Source organism: Rhizopus delemar, genomic scaffold, assembly GCF_000149305.1.
Source record: "Rhizopus delemar RA 99-880 supercont3.6 genomic scaffold, whole genome shotgun sequence".
Lineage (NCBI taxonomy): Eukaryota > Fungi > Mucoromycota > Mucoromycetes > Mucorales > Rhizopodaceae > Rhizopus > Rhizopus delemar.
Genome location: NW_027137832.1, coordinates 570675 through 593047, shown reverse-complemented (window position 1 = coordinate 593047; position 22373 = coordinate 570675). Strand labels below are relative to the sequence as shown.

Sequence of the window (22373 nt, the reverse complement as noted above, 5' to 3'; positions counted from 1 at the left end):
TATCACTTCACATGGAATTAAACAATAAAAGAAAAAAAACGTGTGTTGGGTGATACAAATCGCTTGTTTTTCCCAACCCGTAAAAATATATGGATTTCGCCCCCAATAAATGTTTATACTCGTGCTTTGACCTTTCTTTTCTCTTATTTTTTTTTCTTACTCCTGTGACCGCATGGTGAAGTAATTGAAACTGTGAAGGGATAAAGAAAAACTTTTTTTTTAGATTTTATTCTCTTTTTTTTTTATTATTCGTATGATTTCAATCTCTTTTTTATTTGGTTACATTTTGGGTGGAATAACATTCATTCCACTATCTGTTATCATTACATATATCATATACTTTATTATAAATCGATTGTTATACCCATTTTATAATCAATATATCCTTCATAAAAGCACATATACAAAAAATCAAGCACATCAAGAACAAGACAATGTGAATAACACTCAACTATACAAAGTTGGATGGCTTAGAGTACAAAGAGATGAAATAACAATAGATGACGATGTATCATCTATTGGTGATATCGTTGTTTCATATATTTCTAAAAACAACAATAATCAAAACAATCACTTGTATTTTTCAGTATTAAAATACAATACACTTTACTTGTACGACTCAGAAAGACAACTGGACTGTAAACAAGTGATTACGTTGAATGATTACAAAGTGACTATTCATCCACCTGGATTACAAGATGCTGAATTATTTTCAAAGACACAACATATTAAATTAGAAAACAAGAAGAATACGTATTATATCAATTGTAAGCGCTGTATAGAAAAAGAAGACTGGTACTTTAGTTTCATTCGCGCTTCAAAGACAACCCTACCTTCATTTTTTATTAAACAAGACAAGACACACTTTGATCAATCTTCAATGAATCATTTAATCAATATTGTGCACAGTGATGAATATCATTTTCAAACACAATGGTTTAATGCAATTCTAGGCCGCATCTTCCTTTCTATTTATAGAACGGAGGATATCAAACAAGCGTTATACAAAAAGATTGTGTCTAAATTGGACAAAATCAATGCAAAACGGCCCCCTTTCCTAGGTGAAATTACTGTTCGGTCGGTTGATCCTGGTCACGCAGTCCCTCGTATCACTCACCCAAAGTTAGTTGGTATCAGTCCAACAGGTGAATTATCTGCTGAAGCAAATATGCATTATGATGGCTGTATTCGAATAGAAATTGAAACTGTACTTAAATGGAAATACTCGGATCGATTACGTCCATTGACTGTTGATATCATATTGGCTATCACACTTGAAGAAATTCAAGGAAAGGTCTTGTGCAAGATTAAAGAGCCCCCAACCAACAGGCTTTGGTATGCGTTTTGCGAACCACCCAAGATGAAGTGGAAAGTGGAACCAGTCGTTTGGGAAAAGCGAGTGGGATTCTCAGTGGTTGTGAAAGCGATTGAGACTAAAATACAAGAATTTATCGTTGAGACCATGGTTTTACCTAATTGGGATGACATTGTATTTTTCCCAACAGATAATGGTCTTGGTGGTATATTTGAACAAGAAGAAGAAGAAAGGAAAGAACAAGTAGAATTGCCGATAAGAGAAGAAGAAACAGTAAAGAAGAATAGACAAAAAGAAGAAGAAAAGAAATATAGATTAAAACAAGATGAAGATTTGTTAATCACAGCAAAGTCTTTACCTGAATTGTTTCAACAACAAGTTAAAATACAAAAGAATGAAATAATAGTAGAAGAACCTTATACACTATCTACATCACCACCAGAAGATATCTCGATTTGCTCTACTTCTGTATCTTCTTCACTGGATGATTCACTACAAGCTATTGATTCTAAAGCTAGTTCTTTAGATACAAGTTATTCAAATGATACAACACAAGTGACAAGGCGCATAAGAAAATCAAGTTCACTGGCATTGTTAAATAATCCAAAAACATGCGCATCAACAGCTGTTAATATCCTACCTGCTATGGCTCATAAAGATAAGAAGGATTTAATAGATCAACATTCGATTGAGTCTATTTAATAAATAGTGTAATTATACATCATCATCTCGTATGCATATATAATTCAGCTATATGTGCTTGTGCATCCATCCTTTTTTAATTCGAAAGTGCATTTATTACATTTTGAGAATACATGATAAAAAGAAGGGGGATACTTGTCTCTTCACAATTCCTCCTTCCTTTCTATTGTAAATGACGGAAAGCAACAAAAGCAGTGCTATGCTTTTAACTTATATAGTAATAATCAAGCTTATCAAGATGGACTTGAAAGAGCTCACTAAAAAAAAAGCAACATAATCGTCTTATTTATATCTCTTACAATTATAGATGCTTTAACATCTAGTCACTGTAAGTAGTTTATCTTTTTTTTTTTTTTTTTTTTTTTTTTTTTTTTTGCAACTGTGTATGATACAAGCTTGATATCATATATAGACTAAACGAATCACATTCCTCTAACCTCCTTCCTCATTTAATGGTAATAATAATAATAATAGGTTCGATTTAATAGAGCTGAAAGGAACGCAACTGAATTTTTTGTACCCAACAAGAGATACGGATTGTTTCTTTCTCACATGGTTTTTTGCCTTTTTCTTTTTTTTTAACAGCATTCTCAATATTCAATTGAGTTAATAGATTTCAACCTTTAGAAAAGAAGATAAAAGTTAATTGTCACAAGAAGACTTATTCTTTTCTCCAAAAGTTGCCTTTAATAATAGTTAATGCTGTTTAATTCAAAATAAATCACAATTTATCCAATACATTCTAATTGTTTACTTTTAGAGCAAACATAAATCTCGCTTCTGGCTTCCACCATTTTATCTTTTAAGAGAAAGTATTCCTCAATTTGAACTTTTTGTGAGATGACGATTGCGCAGTAGAACAAACGTATTAAATGACCCAAAAATAGCTGAAATGTCTTTTGGGGTGCATTTAGAAAGCACAAAAAACAAGTCGCATGAAACGGTGAATAAACTTTTTTATTTCTTTTTTCCTTTTCTTTCCTCTCTACAAAAAAAATTTTGCACTAAAAAAGCTATATAAAAAACCTTTTTTTTTTTCTTTTCTTTATTCATAACTATTTTTCTTATTAAAGGTAAAAGGAGTAACTTTTTTGTATACAAAAAACTTATAAATAAAAAAAAAAAAAGAAATGGAAGTAATGAACACTTTACTTTATAGATTCTTTTTTTCTTTTTTAAAAGAAAAAAAAACCATTGACGATACATATACATTACACACATATATACCTATATAACAGCATATATATCTTTTTTTCTTACATATAATGACCAACAATACAATGAATGATAACAATAATAAATCAAGAGGGAAAATTGCTTCTCAGGACCCCAACAAGATTGACAAAGCAGGAAGAACCAAAATTTTTTATTTTACTTCTTCAGGAAGCCTAGAAAAAGTAAAAGAATTGGTAGAACGAGGTGCTGATGTAAACCATAAAGACCATGCTGGTTGGACTCCTCTCCATGAAGCCGCTCTCAAGGGTCAGTACAAGGTTGCAAAATATTTGATTGAACATGGCGCAATTGTCAATGCTCGAGGGTTTGAAGATGATACACCTCTGCATGATGCTTGCAGCTACGGATTTTTTGATTGCGTTCAATTACTTGTAGACTCTGGTGCCAATGTCTATGCTATGAATACAGAAAAGCAAACGCCATTAGACTTGTGTGATGATGAAAAATGCATTAGCATTATGAAGGCAAAGATGAAAGAATTAGAAGAATTGGCATCTGTGGATAAAAATGGAAGAACAAGTCTACATCGTGCAAGCATCGAAGGCGCAATAGAAAAAGTAAAAGACCTGCTAAGATTAGGTTCCAATGTGAATGCAGCAGATACCTCTCTTTGTACTCCACTTCATTACGCTGCTCAGCATGGTCATTTATCAATTGCTGAATTATTGATAAAAAATGGCGCAGATATTAATAGCTTTAACGCCAATCGCTCTACTGCACTGCACATTGCATGTCAATATTCCCATCAAACCATTGCCCAATATTTAATTGATTCTGGTGCTAATGTTCACGCTCAAAATAAAGATGATCTAACACCTTATCAAGTCTCTAATTCAGTAACCATTCGACAGCTTATTACTGCCTATATTGATGAAGAGAAAAGAAGAAGAGCAACAACTGAAGCAATTGATGAAGTTACTTTTGTTTCAAATACAAAACAAAAAAGAATATCAAAAGCTTTAAAAGAGGATACCACCACTTTATCGCGTGAAGAAAGAAAAATTCAGGCCATTATGAGATCTTTTGAAAAAGCCGAAAAGAGTCAACAATCAAAAAAGACTAAAAAAGATAAACCTGTAAATACAACAAGAAAAAGAAAGGATCGATCATCCAGAGAATGTTCAGTAGAAGAAAGTAATACACCGAAAAAGAGAGCAGTAGTTGACTTATCAAAGTTGGATCCATACAAAAAAGATACCAGTGGACGTACTCAACTTGTTAAATGGTCTATTCGTGGACATATTGAAGCCGTTGAAACTCTATTGAAAGCTGGGGCCAACCCTTGCGAACAAGATAATGCTGGTTACACAGCTTTACATGAAGCTGCTTTAAGAGGGAAAATTGATGTTGTTCGAATATTACTTGAAAATAATGCAGATGCAAACGCAAGAGGAGCTGACCTAGATACACCACTACATGACGCGGCTGAAAATGGACATTCTGAGGTTGTCAAGTTGCTACTTGAATACGGAGCCGATGTACATATTAAAAATTCAAAAGGACAGACACCATTGGATATTGCAATTGAAGAAGAGGATGAATCCATTACAGAGATATTAAGACAGCACAAACCCACTAAGCCAAAAAAGCGTAGATTAGTCCTCGCTGCCAACATGGCATGCAAACAGCCCGAATCTCCTGTTTCACCCATTAGTTTTGAAAATATCAAAGCTGAAACGAATGTTAAGGATGCCAAGGCACATGCAAGGCAACTCTCTGGCCAGCATTTACCCAAAAAGAGTCTAAAAAATCTACAAATAGTAAAGACAGAGATGCCATTCGATGGCTATCAACCATTGATTCCTACACCACCACCCGATCACTGGTCAAGAGTGATTAAAAAAGAAGAAGAGATGATGGATCTTTATGACAGCAATAATAGTTCACATTACCCTTCAATAAATTGTGCATCGAAATTTTTACCACTCTATACTATTCAACAATCAGAAGGAGAGAATAGCAACAACAGCTTTTATGTTGCAGATATCCAAGTGGGTCTACTGTTAGGTATTTCAACCGAACAGATATTGAAGCAATACCCTTACCTTTCAAGGAGAAAAGTATCCAACAAGGAAAAGGAAAGGCTGTGGTCACCGTTATCGCCCATGATTTGTACCTTGCTGAATAATGATGATGATAAACGGTTTATAGCAGCAGCCGATAAAGAAACAGAAAAGCAGAGGTTTCTGGAAAAAGATATCTACTTTATACGCCTAGATCAAGTTGTTTCGATTATCAAGAGTGATTATAGTCATTTAAGTGAAATATTAATCACAATCACTTTGGATATCGGCTACCAAACAAACGATAAAGATGGCGGTATTACTCATCTTAAGCAAAAAACAAGCAATGTAAAATTACCACCCAAATTTGCAATGAAAATGCGGAAATGCGGGATGCTCAAATTTGATAACAATAGCAAAAATACCCCGTAAATTACTTCCTTTTTTGTATCATAGAAGCCTTTCATTTCTTTCTCTCTCTCTTTCTCTCTTTCTCTCTCACATTTTTTTTTTTTTTTGATTACAAAACAAGCATCTCTTTTTTCTCTTCATAATAAAAAAAATAAAATAAAAAAAAATAAAAATGTGAATTTCATATACACAAAAGAGCATAAAACAAGATATTATTTTGTCTAGAATTTAAAAACATTTTCCTCAGTGTATCCCAATCTATAACAATCATAAGTAATCTTTCCTGCTAGATTAGTTTATAAACTTACTCCTTCAAGATACCAGAGAGTTCACCTTGCTTCATACCCTTCTTAGGTCCAGCCATTGAAGCAACCATAGGAGGAGGACCACAGACCATGATGATAGAGTCCTTATCTTCGGGTGAGGGGAAGTGAGATTTGATGACATCGGCAGTGATATAGCCTTCGACACCAGTCCATCCTTCAGGAGCCTTATCAACGGCATAAACTACCTTGAAACGATCAGGGTGTTCTCTGGCGTACTTGTCCAATTCTTCCTTCATCAAGATGTCATTTTCAGAGACATTGGCAAAAAGTAAAGTGATCTTGGTCTTCTTGTCAGTAGACTTTTCATGGAACACTCTGTGAATGACTTGAAGCATGGGGGTAATGCCGGTACCACCAGCAATCATACCCACATTCGTCTTTTGATCCTTCTCCCAGTCATACTTGGGGATGGGGCCCTTGAATTCGAGAGTATCTCCAGGCTTCATGTCGTGGATGATAGGAGTCATCTTTCCGGTGCTGTATCTCTTGATGACGAAATCAAGGTGGTCAATGTTCTATCAAGTCTGTATTAGTCTTTGCTTATCATTTCTTTTGAAACAGCCTACATCTTCGTATGAAATAGGAGTATAAGGACGAATGATTGGCTTATCACCTTCAACTTGGTGACGAGCAATGACACAGGAGGCAACAGGAAGACCAGCATTTTGGTTTTCGGGAAGTGCAAAACGGAAAACGCTTGTGTCATGAGAAATCTTTTGAACGCTGACCAACTATGTATATTTCTTCTTTAGAATCTCTTTTTATCCATAAACAAGCTATTGCTGCCTTTTTTTTTTTTTTTTTTTTTTTTTTTACCTTGAGAGGTGTAAAATCGGGAGCATTGAATTGAGTCGTTTCTGGTTTGGCTTCAGCTTTGGCTTGATCAAGAGCAGGTCTTACAGTAGCTTTGGTTTGGTTAAATGTAAGACCAGCAACAGCACCAACACCTAATAAGGTAGCCAGCAAGAGCTTACTTCCACCTTTCTTGGGAGCTTGAGTAGCAAAGTGACGTGTGCTGCCGAGGACCATATTCTATTTTTCACGCGTCTTTAGACTAATTATTTATCAATGAAAAAGTTTGTATTCACCTTAGAAGCAAGACGGTAAGTAGGGTTCATGGTAGAGGCACGGAAAGCGCCAGACATGGCTGTAGTAAGGGGACGCATAACAATAGACAGTAAATAGAGAAGAAAAAGGAAAAAATAAAATAAAAAAAAAAGCTCCATCTTTTTTTAAGTCAATTTGCAACCCCTTCCTCAAATTGCAACAATCCATCTTTTTGATGTCATCAGTAAAGAAATCCCGGAAAATTATTGGACCGCACCCCGTCTTATAGGAAGTAAAGTCTAAAGTTTTATATGAATAGCCTACTTGGGATAGTAAAGCTCACTGTCATTGACGGGCTGCTTTGCATTGTTGAAATGTAAAGGAAACAGAAGAAAAGATGCTTCTAACCATGATTTAATTTTTCCTTTTTATAGAAAGTCTTACATCACTCTATAGCTTCATCCAATCGGTTTACATGGATTATTTAGTGTCAATAAATAACACTTATTAAAAGAAAAGAATTATCGCAATGATCGGGATACGATACTAAAGATTCTCTAAAAGCATATAGAATACATACATTCCCAAAAAAAAAAAAGATATTGAATGTTCTACTTTAATGATAAATAGATATAAAGATGAGGTTTATTACAAAGTTCTTGCAAAGTCTTGATAAATATTGACTAAAAAAAATACTTTTGTACACTTTAATTAATTTAAGTTTCATCTTGAAGGATAATAAATATTCTCTCCAAAACATGGGTTATAAGAAAAATGTATTTGGCAAATAAAAAAGCGTTAAAAGCAAAAGTAGCAAAGACAGTTCGATGTTTTGATAAGCAAGAGGATGCTGCTGTAAAAATACAATATATTTTAATTGGCCTTGGTTGATGGAAACAACATTGGATTTCACGTAAAAGTAGAGGAGAGAAGCTGTCATTCTTGTTTTTGATACAATGTAGTCAATACCAACACAGAGCTAAAGAGGAAAGAGCCCAATTTTGTTAACTACTTTCCATCTCTTTCGTTAGATCTTTGCCTTATTTGAAAGTCATCGCTATGCACCACAGCAGATTTAGCTACTGTTCATGCTGAGATACGCAAGTTACAGCAAGAAAATTCTTTCTTACAAAAACAACTCGCCCTAAAGCCGTCAATCACAGACGTCCCATCTTCTTCATCTGAACGAACCACATCGCCAACCGTTTCCTTCCTCCCTCATAACCCTTCCATCCTATCTAAGCATTCACTTGAGCGTAACAACGTCTATTCACCTCTGTCTAAGGTTGTTAAGCCTAGTCTGACTGCGATTGTCAGGCAATTTTCTTCACCGGCTGAATCAACAGGCTCTCAACTTATTCATGTACCTGTTCGACGCCGCCTCTCTCTACAGCAATTGCGCCCTAACATTTGTAGATTACACAACAACACACGTCGAATGCTGGATATTCATTATTCAAATAGGAATTTAGTCAGCTTCCTTATCCACATTGGTTATGAAACTGAGCTCTGTTCTCAATTGAGCAAATTCAACATCACGGTCCGTGACGGTCTCCATCCTTTAGATCTAGTGCTCACTTAAACCTTTAAATAAAAGTATTGTTTAATTATAGTGCTATTGTTAGAAAAAGCATTGAGCTATAGCACGAAATATACAAGTTCTCTGTACATTGTCTGTTTTTATATTCAAGCTTTAATGGAGAAATGCAAACAAACACTAGTTGATATATGTATGAATGAATTTTACGATTGTTACCTATTACGATGAAGATATGTATAAAGTGAATATCAATTTGAATGTTTATAGATTATGGCCAGTACGATCATTCAAATTAACCAGCCTTTTTATAAAAATAGTGTGCTGGGCTTAAAAAGCTTTTTTTTGGTAATGCTTAGCAACAGAACAGCATGATAATTGGGATATAATAAAAATCATATCGTCCCTTTTAAGAATTTATTTGTTGCACAAAACAAGGTGAAACATGACATATATATGTTAACTTATACTTAATAAGGACAAGCTAATGCGCCCATTGGATCATATGCAGGAAGTACGGTAGGTTGATTGTCCAAGAGTGATACTAGCTTACGTGGGATATCATTCTTTTCTAATACAATCTAGCAAGGGATGTAAGTATAGGATGGTAATCATTATGAGCATACCTGATAAACAAAAGAAGAGAACCATTCATCCGTCATCACCCAGAATCCTTTATCACCCGTGGTATCTACACCCCAAGAGTTTTCCACTCGCCATCTGAGTGGCTTTCCATCTTTATCGAGGTGTACACCAGTGAATACCATAGCATGAGTCATTAAACTTTCCTTGTATAACAACCTTTCCTCTTTTGTCAAATTAAATTTGACATTAAAAGCCAATTCATAATCATAAATCTTTGTGTCCATAGCACCAATACGATTATTACTGAATTGTCCTACGTCACAACCAAACCAAACAGGTCTACCTGACTTTAATACATTGATAGCAAGTTGTTTTTGATTATCAGAGGTTGTGTTGATATAACGAATCGGCCGACCACCGACAATGTTACCGAGACGATCGACGGTATAAAGTGCGTTGATAGGATTACGTGGATCATTAATGAGTGATACCATAGTTGAGATCTATGATGGTTGTTAGGGAATGATAGATATCAAACTTGATACTTACAGGAAAGTTGACGATTTCTTTAAAGAATCTCTTTGGTGTCAAGTCATGGATACCAATGTATTTACCATTCTTGTCTTGAGTTTCCCAATCAAATTGAGAAGGAGGTTCACCAAGATGAATAGAGATAATACGATAGATATCTTCCATCATCTTTTGCTTTATGACACGAACAGATTGAATGGACGAACCTTGTTCAATAGATTTACGAATAACAGCAGCAAATTCACGAAGTTTTACAGTAACTAACCAATTTAGACGTCTTGAATTAGATGATGAATAAGTCTCTGGGAATACACTCTTGGGGACCACACCATATTTTTCAACAAGATTGATCAACATATCAAATTGACCACCATCACCTACTGGATCAGTCAAGAGATATTGAACTACGCGGTCATCAATATCTTTATGAGCAAGATCGATCATGTTCTCAAGGAACCAATTAGCCTTTTCGAGTTTGTCTGTTGTGTCATACTATTATTACTCCGATCCTTTTTCACTTTTACCATTTAAATGATTTCTTACCATAAAAGAATAAATAACTCTGAGAAAGTTCAAAGTCATCGGATAACTTGTACTTTGAGATAACAGCTAATCTCATAATATTCGTACCAGCAAATAACCAACATCGACCACTTGATTTTTGATTTGTAGCAGAACCTTCCAAGTCTAGTTTAACATTAAAGATGTGTTGATCGTTATTTAAAGCAGATTTAGGATTCAAAAAAACACCAGTTGGATCATTTCCTGCCATAGCATTCATTGCCAATAAGTTCTTGCTGTCTTGATGAAAATTCTTTGAGAATTTTGTAATGTTTTCAACAGATAAATCAGATGAAGCAGATTTAATGTCTTCTATATTCAAATTAACAAACTGATGAGAAAGCTTTTCATCTAAACATTCATTTGTCTCTGAATGATTCACAACTGGCTTAGAACTTTCTGCTCCCATTTTATAAGAAAGAAAACGTAAAGTTTTATTAATTCACTTTCTCCCTCACCCCTTTTTTAAACCTAAAACGGAAGGTCAGGAGATGTAGTCACATGTATCCAATCGGGTAATTTTTTATCATTATTTGATAGGGCTCATTTCCTCATACAAGTCTACAAGAATGATAAGCCTATCTCATTTACTTTTGTATCGTCTTTTCTCATATCAGTCATCGTAACTATTGATTTTCATAATAAATTTTCACATTAGGTCTCTCGAAACCATAAAAAATATACAATTGTTTTACTACACAAATATCAATACTTTTTTTGAAAAAACAAGTTGTAATGAAACGAGAAAAGAAATGATACCGAGTCACTAATATATAGGTTGAAGAATACCACGACCACTCTTTTATCAGTGATGCTCAAGATAAAAATACAACAAAGTACAGTATATCAAAGCTTGAAAAGATTACAGTAAAACTACCAGTGATGTCCATCATGTCTCAGATAAAACAAAAAAAAATCGTTGCATTAACGCTGAGTATCAAATGATGATTTGTTTTCTGGTGGCTTATTTTAATAAGGTTGTATCCTTTTCTCTCTCTTTTTTTTTTTGATTTTGTTTATAATCGATTAAAATAATATAATGACAGCTGTACCAAACATTGCTGGATCCTGGCGCTCTCTAGAAATACCATTGAGTGAATCAATGTAAATAGTTTAACTGATTATATATTTTTATTACATTTATAAATATATTAAAAGACTCTTTATAGTTTAGAGACAATAGATTCTTTTGGTTTTGAAACCATGACACCTGTACAAGCAGGTGCTATCCCACTGTTTATGAAAAACAAGGATGTCGTAGTGGAAGCTGTAACAGGATCTGGAAAAACTTTGGCATTCGTTGTACCTATTTTAGAAAAATTACTTAGAAGAGAAGAACCTTTGAAAAATCAAGAAGTCGGTGCCATTATTATTACACCAACAAGAGAACTTGCTCAACAAATCCACACAGTATTCAATAATTTTATAGAGGATCACGAAAGAAAAGACCAGATTGTTTGTGGACTGTTCATAGGTGGTACTACCACACTTGCAGAAGATATCACCTCTTTTAAAAGAGATTGTCCTCGTATTCTGATCGGTACTCCTGGAAGACTTGAAGAGTTATTAACAAAATCAGGTCAAACAGTCAACACAAAGGAACTTGAAGTGTTAGTGATGGACGAGGCAGATCGGTTATTGGATATGGGTTTTTCAAAGCAGATCAACACCATCATTGCCTATTTACCAAAGCAACGTCGTACCGGTTTGTTTTCTGCAACAATGACAGATGCCATTTCAGAATTAATACGTGCCGGTTTGCGTAACCCTGTTCGTATCGTGGTCAAGGTAGAGGACCTTTCAAACAAAGGTGCTGTTCAACGTACACCTTCTACTTTAGAAATCGACTATTTAGTATGTGACGCGGATCAGAAATTGTTGCAAATGGTACGTCTGTTGGAAAGTGAATTAGTACAGCCAGAGGGTGCACGCAAGTTTATTGTGTACTTTGCTACATGTGCCATGGTGGATTATTTTTACAAGGTACTAAGTCGACTTTCCTGTCTGAAACCATTCTCTCTTCATTCCCTGCACGGTCAAATGGATACCAAGCGAAGATCAGCCACTTACACTGCTTTCACTGAGCTCTCACCTGCTATTCCAGCTGTCTTGCTTTGTACTGACGTTGCTTCCCGTGGCTTGGATATATCCGATCTTGATTATGTCATTCAACTCGATCCACCTCAAGACCCTAAAGCTTTTTCACACAGATGTGGTCGCGCAGGTCGTGCGGGAAGAAGAGGAAAAGCAACGGTGATATTAGTCAGAGGACGAGAGGAGTTGTATGTCGATTTTCTTAAATTAAGAAAAATTCCTCTTCAACGTCGACCTTATATTTTAGCAGAAGGAAATGAAATCGATAATAGCGTACAGAATGAAGATTCAGGAGATGAAAAGGCTACATCAGTTCAAGTGCAGGATCCATCCGTATCTGAATTTATACAAGAGATTCGTTCCATTGTAAAAACTGACCGAGATATCTCTGATCGTGGCGTTAAAGCATTCGTCTCCTGGACGCGATCCTACTCAAAGCATGAAGCCAGTTTTATCTTTCGTGTCAAGGATATTAACTTGGGTCAATTGGCTATGGGCTTTGGTCTGTTGAGACTTCCAAAGATGCCTGAATTGAAGCAGCAAAATACAGACACATTTTTGGAAGAAAAAATAGATTGGGATATATTTAAATATTCGGATAAAATGAAAGAAGCCAAGAGACAAAGAGAATTAACAGAGCAAAAAGAAAAACCTCAAAATCAACAAAAGAAGAAAAAACTGGCTTGGTCTGAAAAAGTGGAAGCCAAGGAACGTAAATCGATACGTAAAGAAAAGAAGCAGAAAAAGAAGGAATATCTGAAAAAACAAGCAGAGGAAGAGAAGGAAAAGGAAAAAAGAAAAATAGAAGACGATCAAGACGATTGGGAAGAATTAGCAAAAGAAGAAAGACTGTTTAAAAAAGTAAAAAAGGGTCAATTAAATAGAGAAGCATTTGATGATATGTTTACATAATAAAAACACTTTTTGTACATTTGCTTATAATTCATGTCCAAATCATTTCAAACATTTGAAGAGTTTTGTCACTGTCTTTTGATCAATTTGGTTAAGAGACAAGTTCCTGACAAAAAAAAAGGGACATTTTTTATGGCTTTTTGGCTTACAGAGTGTTTCGGTTTAAACATGAAAAAAATACAAAGCTTTTTGTTTGAGTTTGTCTTGACTATGAAATCAGTAATTCAAATGAAGGTATAGGATAGCTTTGAAATGGTATGTCGGATTTTTAAAGTGACGGTTGGCAGTAACAAGGCTGACAAGGTGGTTTTTTTTTTTGCTTTCATTTTTTTTTTTATTTTTTTCCCCCTTTCCTGTCATGTTTTGCATTAGACATACCTGCAATCGATATCATATTTTTAGCCATGTATTAAGGCGCTCTTATACAAGGTAATTCCTTTATAATCCATCATAAAAAACGAGATTCATGACATGATCTATTGCTAGATCTGGATTACAAGACGAAAGGACGAAAAAAGTGATTGAGGAGATCAAACAGTTGGAGTATCAGTTACAAGCAGACATTAAAAAGGTTTTTACCAAATCGAAATTTTAAGCATTTTACTAGGTTCCATTTACTGTTTTTTTTTATTTAGAAAGAAAATGTATTTGAAAAAATTGGCGATGAAGAAATCGCAGCCATTTACAAAGAACTTTCTGCACCAATTCCTACAAAACCCAAGATCAGCTCTGATTTCTTGGAAAAATTAAGTTTAAGGTTTTTAGATACCCGTTCACAGCAATTACCATCGAATAAAGTGCAACAGCTTCTACCGAGTGGGAGCAATACGACGAATGATATCACGGAACAGCTTACGGAACAAAAAGCGTCTTCATCTTTATCTCAAAATTACACAATCAAAGATTTTGAAAGTTTAATATATGCAAACTCGATTGCCAAAAGACCTGCAGAAGCAAAAAAAGCACTTGAATTAATGCAAAAATATAACATAGCACCAAATGTTCGATCTTTCAATCATTTAATTGATGCATATGCTAATGCCAACGATTTGAAGCATGTTATATCAACATTTAAAAAGTTGAAAGAATGCGGTTTGAAACCTGATATATACACTTATGGGTCTATTATCAAAGCATTTGTTGTAAACCAAAGAATAGATGATGCAATTGTTGTTTTTGAAAAGATGAAGGATCATTCGATTATCCCATCTCAGGTAAATAGAGATGCTTATTTGTAAAAATAAGATGTTGATATCGTACAAAATAGCCTATATTTGCAAATATAATCAGTGGTTGTTTGAAATCCGGCAAGGTTGACAAGGCTTGGGAAATATTTGATTCGATGAGACTATCATATCATCAGCCTGATGAAGTATCATACACTTTAATGCTGCATGCATGTGCAAAGGTAATTTTATTTATTATGAACCGAAAGTGATATTGATGGATTTATGTAAAGAGAGGTGAGGTGGAAAGAGCGTTGAATCTATTTGAAGAAATGGCAAATTATCAACTATACCCTACAGATGTTACTTTTAATGTTCTTATCAACGCATGTGCAAAACGCGCAGATTATTACAGTGAAGCGTTTAATTTATTGGAACAGATGCAAGAACACTATGGATTTCAACCCGATAAAATTACTTTTAACACTTTACTTACAGCTTGCGCAAGAAAGAAAGATTTAGCTCAAGCTCGCCATATACTGAATACAATGTGGAAAGATGCCGAAAAAAAGGGTACAGACAGTCTATTGGCTCCCGATAGCCAAACCTTTACAAACTTATTTTGGTGCTATGCCAGCTACCAGCCAATTAAAACATCGAATACAAATGCAAAGGAAACAAGTAAATCGACAGAATTGGTCACAAAAGAGAATCTGCTACCTGTAGAATTACCTAGAAAGAGATCCAACGTTATAAAGGAAGTCAGACAACTTTTTAAATTTGCTACTTCATCAAATATTGAGATGACCACAGCCTTATTAAACGCTTACTTGACCGCACATATTTCCCAAAAGCAAACAAAGGCATGCATTGATATTTACACCAAAACTTTTGAAAAGTACAATGTGCAAAAGGATGGATTCACGTTCTCTCAAATGCTCGAGTACTGCTATAAAAATAAAGACGGAGAACTTGGTTGGAAAGTATGGGAGGATTATCAAACCTTCTTAGAAAGTAGACATCAAGCACTTGATGTATCAGTAGATGCTGGCCAAGGAGATGTTATGGAAGAAAAAGCCAAGGAAGCCAAAAGGGAGATATGTGCTATTCAAGAGGGTTGGACAGATGAACAACAACAAAAGTTAAGCATCAGCATGGCTAATATGCTTGCCAGGTATTATGCCCATAACAAAAATGTAGAAAATGTGAATTAATCTGTCATGTTTTAGAACAAATGATATCAAAAATTCTTTAAGTATTATAGCTACAGAGACTCGTAGGGTCTCAAAATTAGATCCACCAAACCTAAAAGATTTAATGCCTGTTTACAACAAATGTATTCAACTAGAAGATGATGAAGCCAGGAGGGAACTGATACGCCTTTGCACCAGAGATAAAAAGCGCATTGGAAGCTTAAAATACAAGCGTGTGAACACTTGATGTAAAATATTTTCTTTATTGCAATTCTTAAAAAAGTAAATCGGTACCTTAGAATTTAATTGATTATTTTCTCATATCCCATGGATAAAAACTAAGCCCTTTTATTTATTACTTTTATTAAATTTTATGTAAAAGTATTGATGGAAGCTTTTCTGGTTAGGGCGTTGTAGTGTACAGCACATTATTTAAAAGGCCTTGGACAAATGTACATACTATTAAAATGAACTCAAAAGTAAATACTATATCTAAAGTCATATCCTTAAGAACCCAATCTTGTGACAACAGGAATTAAGCAAAAGAAGTAATCATCTCTTGCAAAAAGACAATACTCATTTGATCAAAAAAAGGCGACACTTAAAAATAATGAGTGGAGCTTCTGAATGTCTTTTCTAATAGACTTGTTGTTTAAATTTGCAAATAGAAATTATACATGTGTAATCCTAGTACAGCTTCAGATAACATTACAGGCATAAGGCTTTCGTCATTATGAAAACGGATAAACAAATCGTGATCACTCTTTATATAAAGAAGACACCATTCTATGTACTTTAATTGTGCTGAAATTCATTAAATTTGTCGTTGAACAAAAAAAAATACTACTCCTTTTTGCATATGTATGTGTCACTGAATTACATCCATATCTAAGCAGAGGTTTCATATTACTAATAAATAGCGGATTGTGGTGCCTTCGTATTTGATAGAAAAGCTAATAATTTATTGACCTACGATCCCGTCGACGAGGAAACTAGAATAAAACATGACAGTTGCCTATAAAATGTATTTTCTTTTAATGGCATAAAAAATAAATCAAAATGATTTTATATACAGGATCTGCTTTCTGATCACTCTTTATAATAGTTTATTGTTTTTTCTTATTATGATATTCCTCTAAAGCCTTTTCAACATTGCCTTCGTCATCATATACAAGCACACCTTGTTTCCACGCCCCGTATTTAAGTCCAATCTCTTTATTTGCTTCGTACTCTCTCATAATGTCCTCAGCATTTCCTTTCCAATCTCTATACATTTGTAAATTTTGTCGTCCAATCAATCGAATGCACTTCACACGTAAATCGTTTGTAGACTATTTTAAAAAAGATGAGCGCGTTGGAAATACTTCACTCAATGCTCAGCTTACCCATTTTGGCAAAAGTTCTTTTGAGATTTCACCAAAATGTCCAATCCCATATTTTTCAATGCCTTCTATTAGCAGATTCTTTTCAACATCTGTCCATTTTCGTACCTCTTCTTTCTGTCCTTTTGGTGGTCTGAAATAGCTGAATTAAACACGTTAAGGAATGCTTGTAGTTACGGATTTTTAGAATATGTTACTCTTGATTTAATGTTCCATCTGGATAGATCATGTTTTTGGTGATTTCAAATTCGTCTCGAACGCAAAATTTCAATCGAAATTGTTTAACCCATTCTTGTTTCTCCTTGAGTTTTTCTTCTTCTAATGAAGGATCTTTTTCTTCAATGTTTCCAGTCATTTTTGTTTTCTACTTTCTATTAGATTTTTTTTTTTTTTTTTTTTTAAAAAAAAACGACGGAAGCAAATTTTCATTTCCGTGACATTTTTTTTTGTCTCTTTGTGAGGCTAGTTTTCAACCCAACCCAACCCAGTTCAATTCTTTACCCAAATTTAGATTGAATTTTCGTAATGTCGATCATGCATAAGATTGCTGCTGATTTATAATCATTTGAGAAATACCGTTTTGAAGTGTATTTGATAATATAAACCATTTGATATGATTAAGCTTGTTCCATTATCCTCAAATACTTATAAATAGAGTAAGAACAAGATGTATGTTTTCATCTCTAACTTTGGTCTAGGAAAATATTTTCTCAAGTGTCAGTGACTAAGCAATCAACAAAATACACAATTACCACTGACAATTATCCTAAGGCTTTATCAATATACTTGACCTTTTAGTGGATTAAACATATCATCTGGTCTATCAGAAAGTAACTGATTCTTTTTGAGAAATTGATGACAGAGTATATAATAAAATTTAACAAAAAAAAAAAAGACTTCTTTAATGTTACTCATTTTCATTATTAGTTTGAAAAATGTAACTAAGCAAAATGATTTCCAGCTGCAAAATTGTTACTTTTGTTTCTTAAATAACCGCTATTATATATTTCTGTTTTCGTTTAATTAAAGTGCAAACGTTTTGGCATTGGTTATGATATCTGAACCTACAAAATTGACAGTTCAAAAGATCTTTTAGTAACCCTTAGACTATATTAAAAACTCCGACTTTAATCTCATTTTACAGGGAAGGTATTTTTTTTTTTAATGAAAAGCAGCTTTTAAAAAACTGGTATGAGTATTTTGTCTTTTTATTTCTTTTTAAAAAAATTTAACCTGCATTTTCTTTTTCTTTTTATTTGAAGGACTTTATATACAACTACTTTATTTTCTTTTTTTTTATTTTACAATTTTATTACATCTAATTTTTACTAAAAAGAATATTTAAAAGGAAAAAAAAAAAGTGTGTTATTCATGCCAGATTTAGAAAATGGCCCGCTTCCAGAGTTCATTGGAAAACGCGTAGATCCAACTTACAGCAAAATATTACAGAAAAGATTGAAGGAGTTGCTTCATACATCAAATGATAGGTAGAATATAAAATAATACGCATGTACAATGTACGATACTTACTCTCTTTCGATAACGCGTACAGCTTTCCAGGATGTCAGCCCGTTAGTTTTGAAACAAAACATTTGAATGATATTGAACGTGAAGATTATTATGTTTGTGAAAAATCAGATGGTGTGCGCTATTTATTATTTATTGTCCATTCACCCAAAGGACCAGCTTCATTTCTAGTAAAGTGTTGTTCATCTTTAATTAACATGAAAATATAACCTTTTTCTTGTTTTTGTCAATAGTATGATCGTAACAGATACTGGTATTATGTTCCCAATCTATTATTCCCTATTAGAGGAAGAGATAATGAATATTTAAAAGATACTTTAATCGATGGTGAACTTGTATTGGACACTGACGAAAAGAAAGTAAGATGGAACAGTATATGTATATGTATATGTGTATGATTGCTTATTTGTACATATCTTTACTCACACATACACCTGCTATTTAAAGAAAACTTGGAGATATTTGATTTTTGATTTAATGGTTATAAATGGATCTATAATAGTGCAACGTTCTTTTAATACTAGACTTGGAGTAAGTAAGCTATAAAAAGAAATAAGAACATGTTAACCTATCGCATATATATTAGATGTTGCAACAGGATGTTATTCAACCTTTTCATATGAGCCTGCGAAACGTAACAGACATTAGCAAGTTACCGCCATTTTCGTATGTGCGAATAATATTGATAAATGCTTGCGATATTTAACATCTCCATTTGCTACTTTAGTGTTGAATTAAAAAAGATGGAAAGATCATATGGATTGCGTTTAGTGTTTGATCAAATACCAAAATTAAAGCATAAATCAGATGGAATTATATGGACACCTGTTAAATATCCTTATACTCTAGGCACTTGCGAAAAATTGTAATGTGTAATGCACGCAGGCTATTTCATTTTTTAACTTTTTTTTATAGACTGAAATGGAAGCCTCCTGAATTAAATACAGTAGATTTTAGAATTGCAGCAAGGTGGAGCAAGGAGCACAAACCAATATATTCAATCGAAGTTTTATCACATGGCGTCACTTACAAGTTCTATGATCATTTTCAGCCTGAGCCTGCTTTAGCCACAGAGTATAGTGCTTTCAAACAAAAAATGGAAATATTCACTGATTGTTGTGTTTTATAGATGGAAGAGTCATTTGCCTGATGGAAGAATAGCAGAATTTAGGTTTGTGAGAGTCTCTTGTAGAGTGTTTTATTGTATTCATGCTTTTTTTTTTTTAAAAAAAAAAAAATAGGTACGACTCTGAATGTGAAGTGACTATAGTGGAGCAGGGTTATGCTCCAGTTGTAAGAAAAGGTGGTTGGAGGTACGTACATTAATTGTTATCTCAAATATTTTCTTATTTTTTTTTTGTATATTGCAGGTTTGTGCGCTTTAGAGATGATAAAGGCACTGCAAATGACGAAAATGCGGTGAAAAGAATATTAAACAGTATCAGGGATGGTGTTACAAAAGAGCAATTGCTTGCTTGTATGGATAGAGTACGAGCAGCTTGGAAAGCAAGAGAAAAGGGCTTACCTATGCCTCCATTGCTTACGCCAAAACCATCTTTTGATTCAGCACAAAGTAATCATGCCACTACTAGCCTTCCACCAACACCTACAATGTCAAAATCCTCTCACTATTTCGGAAGATCAGGATCAAAGCAGGGCTCAATATCCGAGGAATCAGATTACTCTGGAATAAGCGCTAAACGAAAAGCATCAGTTACATCAATATCAGCTACTAAAAAAGAAGAGACTGAAGATTCTATTGAAGAGGGTGTAGAACAGAAAAAGATAAAACCAACCATAAAAAATGAAGCTTCAAAGATGACAACCTCTCTTGTTCCTATACAACAAAATAAGATTACAAAAGATGAAAGTATAGATTCAGAAAACGACAAATCTACCAAATTGCTAAAAGATATTGATCACAGCATACCAAATGTTCCTAAACAAGAAACTTTAAAAGGTGAGCATACAAAAGAGCATTTGCCTAAAACAGAAGAACCAATTTTGGACGTAAAAGCAGCACATCATGTTTCTTCTATGCTTTCATCTACGAAGCCAGATTCAGTTACGTCTTCACCTACCAAAACTGTAGATGAGAAATATGATGCACACTTAAATCAAATACAAACTACACAATCTAAATCACAACCATCACTTGCAATTGCGGTTGATCAAAAATGTCAAGCATCCTCGTCTCAAATGAAACAATTAGTTATTACCCCAGATTTTTCTACATCAAGTACTACAAATCTTGCTAAACCATTATCTGTGCAACAAACAACGTCGCAAATGAAGCAAGTCCTTCTCATGCCCACAACTTCTCATCCTCAGGCAGTACGTCGACAGCAAACAACTATGCATTCACCGAAAAAGCGCCAACTAGACTCAATAGCTGTAGAAAGACATTCTGATGGTGCACCAGTTAAATTAGCCTCCACTTCTCACCAAAAAAAGGTGTTTCCTTCAATTAATGGTAATTCTGCCGAGTTGGAAACAAAGCATGCAATGATATTCACACCTGAAAAGAATCCCAAAAATATGTCTACACCAGTGCCGGGTATCACTAGTAGTACTTCTCCATCTATTTTAATAAATTCAGAAATACGAGGAATACAGCAAGAACCACTACAAGGTATTGATACTATTCAGTCATCAAATAACAAGGCAAAGCCTATACCACAGTCGCCTCGGGATCTCTCAACTAAACCAAAGCCTCCATCCTCCTCCAATATTCATAAATTACTCACAACCTCTGTGGAACCTGTTAAAAGTATTAATAATGACAGAAATAGTCCTAAGAATACAAATGGCAGCGATAGCAGATATAACTTCAGTACATTTCCATCACAAAAAAAAGAATATACAGATCCAGATCCTCGACTACAACATTATTATTCGCCACAGCCACAAACTCCATATCAAATTCAGCATGAACCAATACAGATGTCATATCATCAAAAAGAACAAGAACAAGAGCAAGAACAACAACAACAACAACAGCATATTCAGTACTTACAAAAACATATACCAAAAACATCGCAAGCGCCTGTTCAATTTATCAATTTTCATGCAGAAATGAGATCACATCAAGGATCAACTCAAAATAAGGATCAATTCTTAATTTTTCAGAGTGAGAGCCACAACCAATCACCTGCTGTGGAACAGAGAGCAAAGTCCTACAGTAGTATATGGAAGACAAATAATAGAAGTAGCAATTTACGATATGAACAACAACCTACCTCTTCTTATCAGTCACGCCAAATATCTCAACAAACAAAGCAAGATAAATATTCGCAGCAATTTGGCTATGAGCAACAGGTTGCCCATCAGCCTTCACAAGCAGAAAAACCAAAGAATAGCAGTATTAAATCAAAATTGGACTTCATCTTAAATTGAAGCTTTTGTAAAGTAAATATAATATTGCGATATAAATAAATGAAATGGGTTAGACCAGAAAGCACATTAAGTTTAATACATGATGACTTCTTTTGCCGCTTGAATTTCAAAACTTGTAACCAGGTTCGCCTTGGATTATATCTTTATACTGCTTATCTGAGAAATAGAAAAAAAAAGGGGGGAGGGCATTTATAGGTGCAAAAGCAAAACGTAAAAATTGTTAATTCATAATAAAATGCATGTTTATTTTATCCGTGTTGCAAAATTGTTTTCGCAAAATATGGTATTTGTAAATTGTACGATGGAAATTTTAGATGACATTTTGATTATAACCTAAATGGCTACAATGCAGGGAGAGGGTGGCAATTTATGCTTGAGTTATGAATTACGAGGCCCTATGTATACAGGTGTTCCAGCAAGAGTGTACTTTCAAGAATCTATGAGGAACA

General features: G+C 34.2%; 9 protein-coding genes across 9 annotated transcripts; 6 read left to right on the top strand and 3 right to left on the bottom strand.

The window, feature by feature from the left end:
* Positions 1-1168: 1168 nt before the first annotated feature.
* RO3G_08202 (uncharacterized protein) lies at positions 1169-2017 on the top strand (the record flags this gene model as incomplete). Its single annotated transcript, XM_067662792.1, has 1 exon — positions 1169-2017. One exon carries the CDS (start codon positions 1169-1171, stop codon positions 2015-2017), a length of 849 nt encoding a protein of 282 aa, XP_067518893.1.
* Positions 2018-3282: 1265 nt separating this feature from the next.
* RO3G_08201 (uncharacterized protein) lies at positions 3283-5132 on the top strand (the record flags this gene model as incomplete). Its single annotated transcript, XM_067662791.1, has 2 exons — positions 3283-5013; positions 5127-5132. The coding sequence occupies 2 exons, from the start codon at positions 3283-3285 to the stop codon at positions 5130-5132; spliced, it is 1737 nt and encodes a 578-aa protein (XP_067518892.1).
* A 756-nt stretch (positions 5133-5888) lies between these two features.
* Positions 5889-7159, bottom strand: RO3G_08200 (uncharacterized protein; the record flags this gene model as incomplete). The annotated part of the gene is made up of 5 exons (XM_067662790.1): positions 5889-5925; positions 5976-6508; positions 6560-6724; positions 6810-7025; positions 7082-7159. The coding sequence occupies 5 exons, from the start codon at positions 7157-7159 to the stop codon at positions 5889-5891; spliced, it is 1029 nt and encodes a 342-aa protein (XP_067518891.1).
* Positions 7160-7814: 655 nt separating this feature from the next.
* Positions 7815-8622, top strand: RO3G_08199 (uncharacterized protein; the record flags this gene model as incomplete). Its single annotated transcript, XM_067662789.1, has 2 exons — positions 7815-7895; positions 8092-8622. The coding sequence occupies 2 exons, from the start codon at positions 7815-7817 to the stop codon at positions 8620-8622; spliced, it is 612 nt and encodes a 203-aa protein (XP_067518890.1).
* A 425-nt stretch (positions 8623-9047) lies between these two features.
* On the bottom strand, positions 9048-10663 carry RO3G_08198 (uncharacterized protein; the record flags this gene model as incomplete). The annotated part of the gene is made up of 4 exons (XM_067662788.1): positions 9048-9158; positions 9204-9665; positions 9712-10172; positions 10237-10663. The coding sequence occupies 4 exons, from the start codon at positions 10661-10663 to the stop codon at positions 9048-9050; spliced, it is 1461 nt and encodes a 486-aa protein (XP_067518889.1).
* Positions 10664-11457: 794 nt separating this feature from the next.
* Positions 11458-13260, top strand: RO3G_08197 (uncharacterized protein; the record flags this gene model as incomplete). Its single annotated transcript, XM_067662787.1, has 1 exon — positions 11458-13260. The coding sequence occupies one exon, from the start codon at positions 11458-11460 to the stop codon at positions 13258-13260; it is 1803 nt and encodes a 600-aa protein (XP_067518888.1).
* Positions 13261-14444: 1184 nt separating this feature from the next.
* RO3G_08196 (uncharacterized protein) lies at positions 14445-15640 on the top strand (the record flags this gene model as incomplete). The annotated part of the gene is made up of 3 exons (XM_067662786.1): positions 14445-14474; positions 14528-14668; positions 14867-15640. 3 exons carry the CDS (start codon positions 14445-14447, stop codon positions 15638-15640), a joined length of 945 nt encoding a protein of 314 aa, XP_067518887.1.
* Positions 15641-16725: 1085 nt separating this feature from the next.
* On the bottom strand, positions 16726-17356 carry RO3G_08195 (uncharacterized protein; the record flags this gene model as incomplete). The annotated part of the gene is made up of 3 exons (XM_067662785.1): positions 16726-16950; positions 17005-17134; positions 17199-17356. The coding sequence occupies 3 exons, from the start codon at positions 17354-17356 to the stop codon at positions 16726-16728; spliced, it is 513 nt and encodes a 170-aa protein (XP_067518886.1).
* A 1265-nt stretch (positions 17357-18621) lies between these two features.
* On the top strand, positions 18622-21924 carry RO3G_08194 (uncharacterized protein; the record flags this gene model as incomplete). Its single annotated transcript, XM_067662784.1, has 7 exons — positions 18622-18627; positions 18762-18887; positions 19031-19059; positions 19256-19393; positions 19444-19602; positions 19770-19841; positions 19899-21924. 7 exons carry the CDS (start codon positions 18622-18624, stop codon positions 21922-21924), a joined length of 2556 nt encoding a protein of 851 aa, XP_067518885.1.
* Between the last annotated feature and the right edge of the window lie 449 nt (positions 21925-22373).